The sequence below is a fragment of the Malaclemys terrapin genome, chromosome 5 (assembly GCF_027887155.1).
Source record: "Malaclemys terrapin pileata isolate rMalTer1 chromosome 5, rMalTer1.hap1, whole genome shotgun sequence".
NCBI lineage: Eukaryota > Metazoa > Chordata > Testudines > Emydidae > Malaclemys > Malaclemys terrapin.
In genome coordinates, this window is record NC_071509.1 from 6,102,567 (window position 1) to 6,116,223 (window position 13,657).

General features: G+C 58.0%; 1 protein-coding gene across 1 annotated transcript in view; it reads left to right on the top strand.

Annotated features, from left to right (window-relative positions):
- The window catches only part of ADAM33 (ADAM metallopeptidase domain 33), a 70,625-nt gene that overhangs the window by 17,489 nt on the left and 39,479 nt on the right, over positions 1-13,657 (top strand). Inside the window, exon 3 of the mRNA XM_054031015.1 lies at positions 4,352-4,428. Coding sequence (XP_053886990.1) covers positions 4,352-4,428 — 77 coding nt within the window. The remainder of the gene's footprint in view (positions 1-4,351; positions 4,429-13,657) is intronic.

Below are 13,657 nucleotides of genomic sequence, written 5' to 3' on the forward strand. Positions count from 1 at the left end.
GCTTGGTGTGAGCCACGTTGTATTTGGCTCTGCCCAGCACCGTGCTGCATCGTGGGCAGGGGCGGCTCTATGTATTTTGCCGCCCCAAGCACGGCAGTCAGGCGGCTTTCGGCGGCGCGCCTGTGGGAGGTCTGCTGGTCATGTGGATTCAGCGGTGCGCCTGCGGGAGGTCCGCCGGTCCCACGCCTTCGGCGTACCCGCCGCCGAATTGCTGCTAAAGCCGCGGGATTGGCGGACCTCCCGCAGGCGCACCACCGAAGCCTGCCTGACTGCCGCCCTCATGGCGACCGGCAGGCCGCCCCCCACGGCTTGCCGTCCCAGGTACGCGCTTAGTGCGCTGGTGCCTGGAGCCGCCCCAATCGTGGGTAGGTATCCCAGGGTACCTTGCACTGCCTTTGGGCTTACTCCCTTCGGCAGTTTTGGGTGCAGATTGTAGGATGCTTCCTGGAACCCTGAGGAATTGTGGGAGAAGTGGGGCCAAACTCCCACAGTCCCCCCTGTTAGTCACTTGGTGCCCAGGTAGGGTGACCACCTGGACCTTAGCTCCCCCCCATTGCCATGAGGCCCCGCCCCGGCACAGGCGGTGGGAGTTTTTGGAGTCACTTCAGCACCCGAAGATGGAGTTTGCGCGGGATATTTCTTTCTGATCTGTTCGGTGATCAGCTCCACCTGGCCGAGCGCTGGCCAATCACCAGACAAATGCACGATGCAGGGACATGCCGGGCAAACGCAAGCTCTTCGTTCCCTCCCCGGTTCTGGGTCAGAGACTCTGCGGATGAGCTGTGAATCTCCTCCATTGCCTGGACACTTTCCTGCAGCACTGTGATCCCGGGGCCTCGGTGTATGGGCAGGAATTGCTGGTTCTAGCAAGATGTGGGAGCCGTATGGGCAGCTTGAAATCCCAGGAACTGCCCCAGTTGGAGTCCAAGGCCCTATGGTGAAGTATTGATCCCACGGGGTGCGGTGCTGGGCACAAGTCTGTGTCACAAGGTTGCTGGGCATAAGGCTTAGCAAAACCTTGTTTCAAAGAGAGTTTTGTTTTTAGCCAGTGGCCCCAGCCCACAGAGCGTGGGTGTATGGGGGGGGGAAGGGCTGCTCCTAGCCGGGCAGAGCTGCTGTTATGCCAAGGATTTGTACCCTGGTGCCAAGCCCCAGTGGAGATGGACCACCCTGGTGTGAAGCAGGGTTGGTTCCAATGGGATCTGTGCCAGAGCCTCTCGTGTGGACAAGGCCCTGGACTGCGGGCCCAGCCCAGAAGCCTGTAGCGTCCTGGGGAAGCTGAGTCAATGATTTCCTCCCCTTGCACCCGGTATTTTTAACAGCTGTGTGTTATACAGTGCCCGGAAGCTGAGATTTCTATTTATTCCCCTGCCCTGGCATGACAAACCCTGTAGTCACCCGAGTGCAGGGCTCGGATCCCAGCCTGAGGAGACGGAGACGCTGGGCCCTGCCTGGACAGCTGGCAAACCAGCTGGAGGGAGCTGTCAGGGTGCAGAGGAAGGGGAGGAAATGAACAGCAAGGGTCCGGTTCTCCATTGGGCCGTGCAGCCATTTACCACCAGTGCAAAGCTCGCTTTGCACTGGTGTCGGTGGCTGTGCAAATTTAATGCAGAATCAAGCCCCCCGGGCGCAGGACTCAAGGTGTGGGAGGCTGAGCTGGTGGGGAGGAGAAGGGGGAGGAGGGAAGTGGCAGGGCTTGGAGGTATGGGCGATAGAAGCAAGAGCTATGGGTTGAGAGGAAGAGCTCTTTGTGGAGTGGGGAGGGGAGGTTGTCCTCCCTGCTCTCCAGCTGTAGCAGGGCCCAGGGAGCAGAGCTCCTGGCTGCAGGGAGCCTCCCCTGGCGTGAGCTTACCACTTGGATTCCTCTCTTGCTTGTAAAAATTGCCACGGTCCCCTGGGTTCTTACCCTGTGGGCGGACAATCGCTAGCCAGCATGGGTTGGAATGGGGCCAGCCTCAAGGCATTGCTGGCTGGGTTGTAGCTGTGATGTCTTGTCCCACCCCAGGATGGGCGTCTTGGCTCCTGGGGACAAGGGGATGTTTTCCTCAGGGCTGGAATTCAGTTTCCAGGGAGGAAGGCTGGCCTAGTGGTTAGGGAGTTGGACTGTGACTTTTAGAGACCGAGGTCAATTCCCTGCTCCGCAACAGACTCCCTGTGCGTCCTTGGACAGGTCCCCAGTATCTCTGCCTCAGGTCCCCATCTGCCCGGCGGGGTAATAACCCTGGCCGCTCTCAGTTCACTTCTTTGGGGCAGGGACGGTCCCTGCCTAGCACAGCTGGGCCTGGATCGTGCAAATACTAGGAACTATTTTTGTCCGTGGGGAAGAGCTGCCCCTTTTCCGATCTGGGGCGGGGATCCCGTCTCGTCCCTCTGTGTATTTCCTGGGATGTTTCCAATTCGTTCTCGCACGCACGCGTGTCTCTGCAGAGAGTCGTCAGCCACCCACCTCTCAGATGTTCTTCGTCTCTCGTTTTCCACTGGTGTGAAAATTCCACGTTCCCCTGGTGCTGCTGTCGAATTCAGGGCCCCCAAAGCCCCCCCCCCCGAGCTCCCTTTGAACCCCAGCTCTGGAGGGGTGTCCGGCTGCTTTCGGAGAGTTAAGATCTCCCAGCTAAACCCAATAGGGTGGTTTTATTTCTGGAGGGAGGAGCTGGACTGCATTCATGCAGCGCTTAGGCATCAGCGGAAGGTCCCTTAAGACCAATAATGCCCCGGGTGGGGACAATGGATTGATCCTTTCTTTATAGACTGAGGCTGGAGCGTGGTATCGACCCTTTCCCCCCCCCCCCCCCCCCATCAGGCCGCTCGCCACTGGAAAGTTGTCCCCATGTGACCGCTGTCTGGGGGCCTCTGTGAAAGGAGGCGGCAGGTTTCTGTCCCAGTCCCAGGGCACCTCCTTGAGAGCTGGCAGACTCAGAGACCCCGGAGCCGGGAGTCTCCCTTTGCCCAAAGAACTAGTCCCTCCAGGGCGGCTCGGGCTGCCCCTGCTCCGTGCCTCACTCGCCGGGACTTTCTGGGCAGCACCTTGCACCAACGCTGGATCCACTTCACCGGCCTGTCCACACGGTCCGTCAGCGCGCGGCAAGCCTGGGCGTGAGCGTCCTGCGCACCAGCCGGCCATGCGCTAACTGCCATGTGGAGCCGGCTGCCCTGGGCTCCGTACTGCGATGTGACAGGCCCCTGTTGGGAGCCGCGAGCGGGAGGGCAGCCGGGACGGGAGGTGCAGAGCGAGGGGCAGGTGTGAGGTCAGAGGTCCGGTGGGCGAAGCGAATCCATAAGACGGGTTTGAGCTGGATTTGGGCTGGGGGAGCCGAGTGATGGCCTGAGAACAGGCTTCCCTGGCCTGAGAGAGCAGGGGCTGGAGAGCGACGTCGGGTTGGGGGTTTCAGGTGTCCAGGTGGGAAGCGGCGAGGACCCAAGCAGGGATTTCAGGGGCGCCAGAGCCCAGATCCTGGCAGCGTTACGGAGGCAGAGCTGCGTGAGGATGAGTTTGGCGTCTGGGCTGGGGTGAGGAGCAGTGTCACCGAGATGGAGGCACGGGGAGGGTATCTCCGCCTTTCCCCTGCTTTCTGGAGGCCCTGGCATGCTGTCCATCCGGAAGCTGGAGCAGGGGTGGGGAAGACCCAGCAGAGTGTACAGGCAGTCGGACAGCGTGCGCTGCCGAACACAAGAGTGGGGCCAGCCCAGCCTGGGGGTTCAGAGGCGTAGGGGGAAGCCCTGTGAAGTCAGCCAGCCCATCCCCCGGGAGCACAGGATGGCGCCCTGCAGAGCAGCGGTTCAGTCTCAGCCCTTTCCACACCATCAGGCCATGTGCCAACAGATAAAAACAGGGGGGCAGTCGTGACCCCCTTGGCTGAGACCCCATCCCTTCTCCAGTGCTCTTAACGCTCCCAGCAACCGAGCCTCCGCCCCTTCCCGGGAGAGGCCATGCCACTGTCTAGGGACCCCGGCGACTGGCCCTGCTCTGGGAGGAACCCACTTTAGAGGGCAGCGTATGTGATCATATCCCTCTCTCAGGGTACACCCTGAAAGGCTACGGGACCTACTACTGGTGCCAGCGCTCCGCCTCGGGGAGGTCTCTGTTAGCTCGGGCGGGCGGGGCCTGTATTTTTGCAGCGGGTGGAGCAGGGTTCTAGTCCCGCCTCCCCAGGTGCGGGGCTGATCCGTTCATTGGCTGCTGCAGGAGGGTTTGTTACACCAGGGGAAATGGGCATGGCCCCTTCCCAGATTCCCCACCCTGCAGATCTCCTGGCCTGGGGGGAGCTGGCAGTGGACACAGAGCTGTGCAGCGGTTTGGTGTCTCCCTGGCTTTCCCTTGTGACCCGATTCCTCCCTTGCTCTCCTTCCACAGGTGCCAGCGCCTGCCACGGGGGAGATGGCCATGACTGCTGAGGGCAAGGAGCTCATCCTGGCACTGGAAAGGAACCAGTAAGTATCCACCTTGGGACACGGGGGCTCTGCAGGACTCTAGCTGCAGGGTTGGCCCTGGATGCGTGCAGCAGGTGTCCAGGGGCGTCCGGGGTGGGGGTGTCTGCATGGACCACCTGGCCGTGCAAGGAGTCGTCTCAGTGATGCTCTCGTGGATTGTCACGCCCTCATGTCGCTGCTCAGCCACCAATGCTGTCGACTGTCCGGTCCCTGGTTCACCTGCCTATCGGCTCCCTCCCTCCTTCCCCTGCCAGCCTGGAACGTGCCTGGCGCGCTCCCTCCCTGCAGCGCTGGTGCAAACGCATGCCGGAGGTGTGGTTGCCCCGTCCTCGGCGCAGTCATTCACACAGCCGAAGCCGGTGTGAGCCAGATTCGGTGGCATGTTACGCTCCGTTGGCACTGGGTATAAACGACGACATGCTGCCGGGGGGCTGGGCGTTCCTAGACACCTCTTCTCCCAGGGGCCCGCTCAGACCCACGGATGTGTGCCCGCTCTCAGGCAAGCCGCACGCGCCCTGTAGACAGTGAGCGACTTGCATGTGTTGGGCTAGGGAGCCGCTGCTGGCTCGCCGTGGTTTCTCAGCGAATCACAGCCGGAACGCAGCGGTTCCTAAGCGGCGGGTTGCTTTGGTAGTGTCGGGGTGTGTGTGTGAGGGCTGGCCTGTCGGTTCTTCTCAGGGTGTTTGTGGGGGCTGGGCTGTGTGCCGTCCGTTGTTGCTGCAGGGTTGTTCGTCCGTCCACACTGGTTTGTTTTTACAGGGTTGCTCGCAGGGACGGGGCTGAGCACCGTGGCTTGTTGTTGTAGGGTCTCTCAGAAGTCATCTGCTTTGATTGATTTCCTTCCCCCTGCCGTTTTGGAATTCAAAAAAGCTGTGAAACCATTAACCCCTTGATCTCCGTGGTGCGCCCAGCACGGTAGTGTCTGCGGGCCCTGCTCGAATCAGTGAAGTTCGCCTCCCAGCAGGGGAGGGCAGTGCTGGTATTGCGCCACTGGGGAAACTGAGGCACAGGGAGGCAACGTGACTTGCCAAGGGGGAGCAGGGACTGCTCTGTGGCAAAGCAGAGACTTGAACTGAGGTCCCAGTCAGTGCCATAACCACACGCCCCTTCTCCCTCCTGTGCAGGGCTGGCTTCCCCCGCCGGTCGATAGAAATGCCTGCCCCTGAGAGCGTCCCAGTGACTCCGTTCCCTGTCCCGCTCTGACCCAGTGCTCCCCTGTGCCGGCTGAGTAACTGGGGCGGAGCGGTCCTGACGAGTTGCCCGCTGCTGAAAGCTGAGTTCTTTGGACTCTGCATGGAGCTCGGCGGGGGAGAGTCGGCCAGACTGTTTGGGTTTCAGCAGTCGGAGACTGCCAGGTTCCTGGGGCTCTCGCTGGCGGGAGGGGGGGGTCAGTGGTGCTGGGGCCCCCGCTGGGACAGGGATTTGTTTGCAGATGGGCTGGGCCCTGGCAGGGCGTGAAAGCTCAGGCCAGAGACACCGTTTTCAGCTTCGCTCCTCAATGCAGCAGCAAAGGGGCAAAGCAGTAAATGATCAGTTAGATCAAGCAGTGAAAGAGGCCCGGGGAGAGAGGTCTGGGGTGAGAGACGGGGGAAAGAGAAGCCCAGAGAGAACGATGTTGGGGAGCAGGGTCTGGGGAGCAGGAAGGGAGTGAGAGAAGCACAGTGGTGAAGGGAGCAGAGAAGCAGTAAGAACTGCTGTACTGAATTGGGCCATCTGGTTCCATATCCCACGGCCCGGTGGGCGAACCGGCCCGCCCCCGCCGGCCTGCCGCCTCCCGGAGGGCGAACCGGCCCGGCCCCCCGCCGGCCTGCCGCCTCCCGGTGCACTGGATCTGATCTCTGGGCTAAGGAGTCGTGTTATCTCTCTGCCCCATCTTGAACCCGAACGTGGTATCCAACTGCCTCCACACTAACCGTTCATCCATCTAGCCTCCCTCTTACTGGCACCTACAGCAGTGGCCAGTACCTATGGCTTCAATGGAGGGCAGACTGTTCCCCTGTCAAATACCACGAGAGAGGGAGAGCTCAGTGCTTTGAGCATTGACCTGCTAAACCCAGGGTTGTGAGTTCAATCCTTGAGGAGGCCACTTAGGGATCTGGGGCAAAATCAGTACTTGGTCCTGCTAGTGAAGGCAGGGGGCTGGATTCGATAACCTTTCAAGGTCCCTTCCAGTTCTATGAGATAGGTATATCTCCATCCATATATATATGGAGCGGGGTGGGCTGAGGGGAGGCATTCCTTCCTGACCCCGCAGGCCATCAGCCCGTGCCCTGAAGCATGACGTTTGCTGATGTTCGGTGGTATCTTGGCCTGGGAAGAGGGCAAGGGACACACTGCGGCAGCAGAAGTAGCCCATGTGGGATGAAATACGGTGAGGGAAGCTGGAATAAGAGGCGAGTAAGACACACACCTGTTGTGGAGGTGGGAGTAGAGACGAAAAACTGATTTTCCCTTCCAGCATCTTTACATTTATAAGTCTCCACTAGTCAGAAGTGATTAATCTTTAAAAAAGAAAAACCCGCCTTCCAAGAAGAGGTCAGTCCCTCAGTACACATCAGATTTCAATGGCTGCTGTGTATGTTGAAATATTTTGATTAAAGCTTGCTTATACTTTGTCATGTAATCATGAAAACTTACTATCTTCTTACCTATTTACCTGTATAGGTTACAAATCTTGATTTGTAAACTTAGTGCCACAAAGAAAAGTATAGTCATACCCTAGAGTTTTGTTTGAGTATCTTTTGAATTACTTGGCTACTGATTGACAGTCATAAACTCAGCCTTTAAAGGTAGACCTGTCACCTTCTTAGCTCTGTCTCATCTTCCCCCCCCACCCCTTTTTTCAGTTATTTGCTCCATATTTTCTGCCTTTTTTCCCACTTCTGTACAGCTTTGAGTCTCCAATCCTTATATGTTTTCAGGGATGTTTCCGGGATCTCTTGTCTGTAAAGGATTCATGACGTTGTAACCCTTCTTCTGCGAGCTGTAAATGCTGCTTCTGCGATCTGAAAGTTTATGGGAGGGAGGGAGAGCTCAGTGGTTTGAGCATTGGGCTGCTAAACCCAGGGTTGTGAGTTCAATCCTTGAGGGGGCCATTTAGGGAACTGGGATAAAAATCTGTCTGGGGATCGGTCCTGCTTTAAGCAGGGGGTTGGACTAGATACCTCCTGAGGTCCCTTCCAACCCTATGATTCTATAACATTAGGGATGGGGAGAGGGATGTCAGGAAAATTGTGGTCCAGTGGTTAGAGGCCACGGGCCTGGGCATCCAGGGGTCTGGAGTCTCATGCTGGCAGGAATCCATTGGAAGCGGCACAGCTCAGGTTTGCGAGTGGGTAGCTCTGACCTGGCACAGCCCCCAGTACGTACTCGGCTCGTTAGCCCGCTCTGTCTTTGCTGCTGCTGCTCCATGTACTAGCTGGAGTCAAGCTCCCTCGAGACGCATGGACATCCCGGGTGATCTAAGCCACGCCCCCCGCGTCAGCCTTTCCCGAGCTGTAAACGGGGGTGGGGAGCCACTTACTCCCTGCAATGACCTCCCGACAGAAGCCCAGGTGATGATTTTCACTAGCTAGTGTTAGAGCAGTAGGGAGGATAAGACCCCGCTGCGAGTCCGATGAGCACCTAAATAGAGAGGGTGCCTGGGCGCTTTCCTTTGCAGCTCTCTGGCTGCCGCTGGGGACGTGGGGGCGGCTGCAGTGCCCGCCGAGAGGAGTGAGCGGGGGCGTAATTAACCAAAGGAAGCTCTAACCTCATGTGTAACGCAGCTTCTCTGTGGATCTGAGCGCTCCGGGCGAGCACGTTCCATCCCAGCACCACAAAGCACTTGCCTGCTAGGCTGGGAGACAGCCTGCCCGAGGGCCGTGACGGACGCTCCATCGCTGGGGGTGTTTAAAACTAGACCAGCCAAACACGGGAAGCCAGGCTGTGAGGAATCACCCGCATTGCTGGGGGAATGGGCTCTACAGCCTGACCGGGGCTTTTCCTTCTCTGGTTTCCACCAGGAGCCGCCCTCAGGGCTTAGCACTGGGCCCATGTGTCTCTCCTGCCTCCCTGACACCCAGAGAAGGGCAAGTCATCGCCAGCGTCCCCACCGCTAGTCTGAGATGCTCCTGAGGTGTCTCCCTATGGCAGAATCCCAAGGCCTGTCGCCCCTGGGTCCTGTGGAAGAGGCTGCAGAACTTTGGTCCCTGGCCTGCCTCCCTCCCAATGGCCGGCAAGTGGAACGTTCTCCCTGAAGAGCGCGTCGGCCCCCGTTTGTGCCGTGGGAGCGAGGCGGGCGTTTCCCAGGGCGGGGTTCCGTGCCGACTGCGGCGCTGTTGTCTCCTGAGCCCTGTGCATGTGAACGGGGTGATTTCACCTTCCCCTACTGAGTCAATAGTATGGTCCCTGCCCTGGCTTTTCTGTCCTGCAAGGGAAGTACCAACCCTGTGAGCTTCCTGCCAACAGCCACCTCCCCGAGCCAGCTGGGGAATTGTGCATCTCGCGCTAGAATTTAATCTCTCTCTTTTCCGTGTCCCACACCCACCCCTCCCTCAGCCCCCACCCCTTAGCTAACGCAAGACTATCCATCACCCTCTGGTCCTAAACAGTGATGGACACTGATCTGGAGGGTCCTTGCAGCTAAACCCCCAGGAATCTGCGCAGCAGCTGAAGTGTATGGCACTGATGTGCAGACCTTTCCCCAGCATCTCCCAGCGTTCGCTCAGGCTGGTAGGTCTGGATACTGCACTAGAAATCTCCCGGGAAAAGGCTTTTCCTCTGGGATTTCTGGCTCTCTTTGGAAATGCTGCCACATAGCCGTTCCTCGGCACTGGATCCCAGCGGGAATGGGCAGGCGCGGGATGCGTAAGGAAGGGACCAGACTACGGACATTTGGGACACGTGCAGCAGGACCAGCAGAGAAGGGTGGAGTTTGTGGTTTACATAAGAACGGCCGTACTGGGTCAGACCAAAGGTCCATCTAGCCCAGTATCCTGTCTACCGACAGTGGCCAGTGCCAGGTGCCCCAGAGGAGTGAACCCAACAGGCAATGATCAAGTGATCTCTCTCCAGCCGTCCATCTCCACCCTCTGACAGACAGAGGCTAGAGACACCATTCCTTACCCGTCCTGGCTAATAGCCATTAACCACCATGAATTTATCCAGTTCTCTTTTAAACGCTGCATGGACTGGTCTCTGCGTTGGACTGTCGGCCAGCCATGAGGCCAGCTCACCAGAGTGGCAGCGTGCAGGCCCCGGGTAGCGTTTCAAGATGCCAAGGGGTGGGGTTTTCAAACGTGCCTCGTTGGGCCCCCAGTGGAGTGGGACTGTTAGACCAGTGCTGGGTGCTTAGAAGCCTCCTCCCCTGCTGTACTGGGGCCCCTCCTGGTGCGGGTGAGATCACACCAGCAAAGGCAGGACCATGCGGGGGAAATCCTGGGGACTCTCCCAGCAGCCAATGTCTGCCTGACGTGACTCTCCCGTGTGCTGGTTTGCACTCAGTTCCAGCATTAATGAGGCTGGTCCATCTGTGTCGCTGCATCTCCTCTCCTCAGAGCCGGTTTGGATTTGTGCTGGTGCTAGCAGCATCCTTTCTCCGGAGCCTGTGCCGCACCCTCTGGCCTGAAACCCTCCTCGTGCCGGGGATCTGGAATGTTATTTCTTCTACACGCTGTGTCCGTGCGGATCAAAAAAAACAGCAAGAGAAGAGACTACAGCCCTTTCCTGCCAGCAGCCCTGCTACGCATCGTATTTAGCTTGGAGCCTGGCCTAGGCAGGAAGTATTTGGAGGGTAGACTTGATTTTGGAAACCAAATGAAATGAAGAAACACACGCTCTCCAAAGTAACCAAGAAGAGAGAGACGGGGGAAAGAGAGAATGCTTCAGGCATAATAATCCTAGCAGGGGTCTGTGCTCATTTCTTTGTCTTTTCCTAATCACTGGGTTTGATCTGGGGCAAGGACTCCTGGGGCGGCATCTTCCCCCTGGCCGGAGCGGGCACAGGACGCATTCACGCCCCAGCGCCTCGTCACAGTCTGGGCTCGTCGGTGTTGTCGTCGGCCAGGAAGGCCCGACGTTGTCCCAAGGTCTGTACCTCCCCTCACGCAATGCAACAAGCCAGATCTCCAGCTGGTGTGAATCGGTTTGTCTGTTCATCTTGGGGTTCTACGCGGCTGCCCATCCTGGTGGTATCCGAGCTCCTTCCATGTTAAATGAATAGCAACGTCCCTAGTGGATTTCGGGGAGTCTCTGGCTCTTCTCCCTTTGCTCTGGTGTCGGGGGATCTTTGCCGATTCACACCAGCGGAGGGTCTGGCTCACGCCTCGCCCTGGTTCTGCTCTTGCACCGGCGTGTATCCTCTGACCTCAGTGGAGCTGCTCCGGATTTACACTGATGTCAGCGGCAGGAGGAGCGGGCCCAGTTGCTACGTAGCGGCCTTTGTCCGGGTTGCCTCCTCTCATGTCCGGCTGGACCCGCTGTCACCTCACATCACATCTGGCTGCCTGGGCGACAGTCAGGGACAGCCATTTGCAGGCCATTCATGAAATCTGACCCCGGCCCGGCTGGGCCCTTTGTTCTGTGGCCCCTTCCTTGGTGTGTTGGATCCTCAGGCCTGGCTGGGGAAGGGGGGGGAGGGAAGGGGTCATTCAGAAATTCCAAGGGCCCCTTGTGATCCTCTCGCCCGACCTGTGTAACCCAGACTCATCAGCCTTTGATTGGCGCTGACGTGAGTAGCCAGGTGCGAGCAGGTGAGAGCGTGAGCTGAAGTGGTCTCCCAGCATCCCCGCCTGTGCTGGCTCTGGGCCCTGGGGAGGGAGGGTCATGAAGGGCAACAAATGAAGAGAAGAGAGTGAGACCCACTGATCCCTACAGCCCAGAGCTCACTCAGCGCCCGGACGAACGCCCGGCTCAGGTGCTGAAAGTCCTAGGTTCCATCCCTGCTGCTGGCCAGGGCTAGCGCTGTTACGGTGCAGGAGAGTTAACCACAGAAATACCGACTGAAGGAGCCCTGGGGATGACCCAGTGGGTTGAGAAAGGTCACGTGTCCTTCCCTGCCCAGTCACCGGTTCCAATCATGCATGGTTTGTAGCTAGACAGGGCTTGAATCTGCAGGGTTTTCACTAGCACCACGTGCAGCCAGGCTCTTGTCTCTCCACACTCTGCCGAGGCGGGGACTTCCGGCACAGCCAGGCGGCTGCCTTGGGTTTCTCTCGGTCAGCTCCCGAACAGCCTGAGGCCGGCCTGGGGTTTGCTGCGGGTGCATCCGTGTTGGCACGTCACCGCCGCTGGGAAGCAGCGGGACATTGAGCTAGCTTGCGGAGCCCCCGCTGATGGAGGGTTCTCGCCTGCGGGGCGATGCCTTCCGGGGCAGTGAGTGCAGGGGGAGTTGGCAGCAGCGTTAAAAAGTTTAGTCTTAGTTCTATGCGGAGTGGGCCCCCCCTTGCCTGCATCTAATACTGGCTTCTGGGCTAAATGCAGGCATCACGCTTGCTTTGCGCGTGTAGCACTCACGCCGGAACGCCAGAGTTACGTTTCTCGGCACCCTGTCGCTTGCAGGCCGAGCCCCGTCCCGGGTCCGGAGCTCTGCCCAAGAGGTTAGAGGGGACACAGTGGGGAAGCAAGGCGTGGTCCCGGGAAGAGGAGGCACCAGGGAGACTGAGCGAATGTGGGGCATTGTTTGGTTATTTGGATATTAAGGTCAGTAAAACCCCAGTTTTAACACAGGTCCCCACTCCCGTAGCCCGATGCAGTACAAGGCACGTGACACACAAGGGTACATTTATGTACATAACTGGGGTGCCAGGAGGCAGTGGGTACTGGCCTCGGTCCTGACATGGGGTGTAACCTTTGTAACCCTGACCCATGTCTGTGATCGGGTAGGGGATAAAAAACAGTCTCTTTCCAATCTTCCCATGCATCTCCCCACTCCTCTTATTACAGCATGCACAGTTTGTAAGCAGAGAGAGAGAGAGAGAGAGAGAGAGTGTGGTGCGTGGAGACCGGTTTAACTTTCATTCTGGCTTAATTTGATGCACCCTGTTTGCCAGCCCTTGGATGGAACCCCAGCCCTCCCCTTCTTCCCTTGTTAGCATTGGGCCGTAAACGTTTGGAAGCCAGCCTCGTTTGCGGCCGTCTGGCTGCTTTGGGTAACGAGAGACAAGCCAGAAGGAAACCAGAGCTCGCTTTCGTTGAAAAATGCTGACCGCTGAAGAAGCCTGATGAGTAATGATGCTGGCTCTGAGCAGAGAGCAGCGGAGTTTCCCTGCAGGGAAGAAAGCACGGCTGTGCATGCAAGGAGGTGGGTGTGCAAGAGAGTGTGTGCTCACACACGTAAGGTGTGTGCAAAGGTGCTGGCGTCCCTGGGAGCAGGGAGAGCGGAGCATGTGACCATGCATGTGTTTGCATTTGTGAAGGGGCAACACTCTGGGAAGGGGTGTGTCACTTCTCCCTCTACCACTGGTCTTGTAGGTGATAACAGCTTACTACTGCTGCTGGCTAAAGGGACTGTTCCTTTAGCTCAAGTGGTGGAGGTCTGTGCTGTGGTGGTGAACGTCCCAGGTTCAGACCTTGCTGATATGTATGCAGAAGGCTGTTACAGAGCGTTGTGAGCATGGGGGTAAGGGGTTTGTCTATCCGATATACTACAAGGATATACGTGTGTGCACCCCCTCGCCCCTTAAGGGCTTCTGATAACACCAGGGGAACCATGGGTCTGATCGGAAGTCAGTGGAAAAGCTGCTATTGACTTCCAAGTGCTTTGGATCAGACCCGGTAAGAGCAAGGAGGAGCTGGCTTGGGGCTGTTGGCCTGTAACACGTGTAGCCTCATTTCCCCCATCCAGCCCCCTGTTTTCTATATCCAGAGGTAGTAAAAGTGACACTGAGGCTTCCCTCTTGACTTGAGTTCCTGGATCTGCATCTCGGCTACCAAACCTGCCAGCTTCCTTTGCTCTTACAACCACAGAGGAAGCTGTAGGCGTTGGTGAGCTCATCAGCGAGCGAAAGGGAGCTGCTGAGGCCTGAGGGGGGAAGTAGAAGATGGACGGACTTTGCCAGTTTGTTTTAAGCACGTGTGCAGTTCTTGGGCCATGCAGGTTTAAATCGACCCAGCGGCAGTGACTTTGATGGATCAAGGTCAGTTTACGCTAGCTGGGGATCATCGATCTGCCATGTACACATTCATGATCTGGAATTCTAAACCTTTTCATTCATATTTTTTTAAAATCATTTTGATTCCCCTTGAGCCA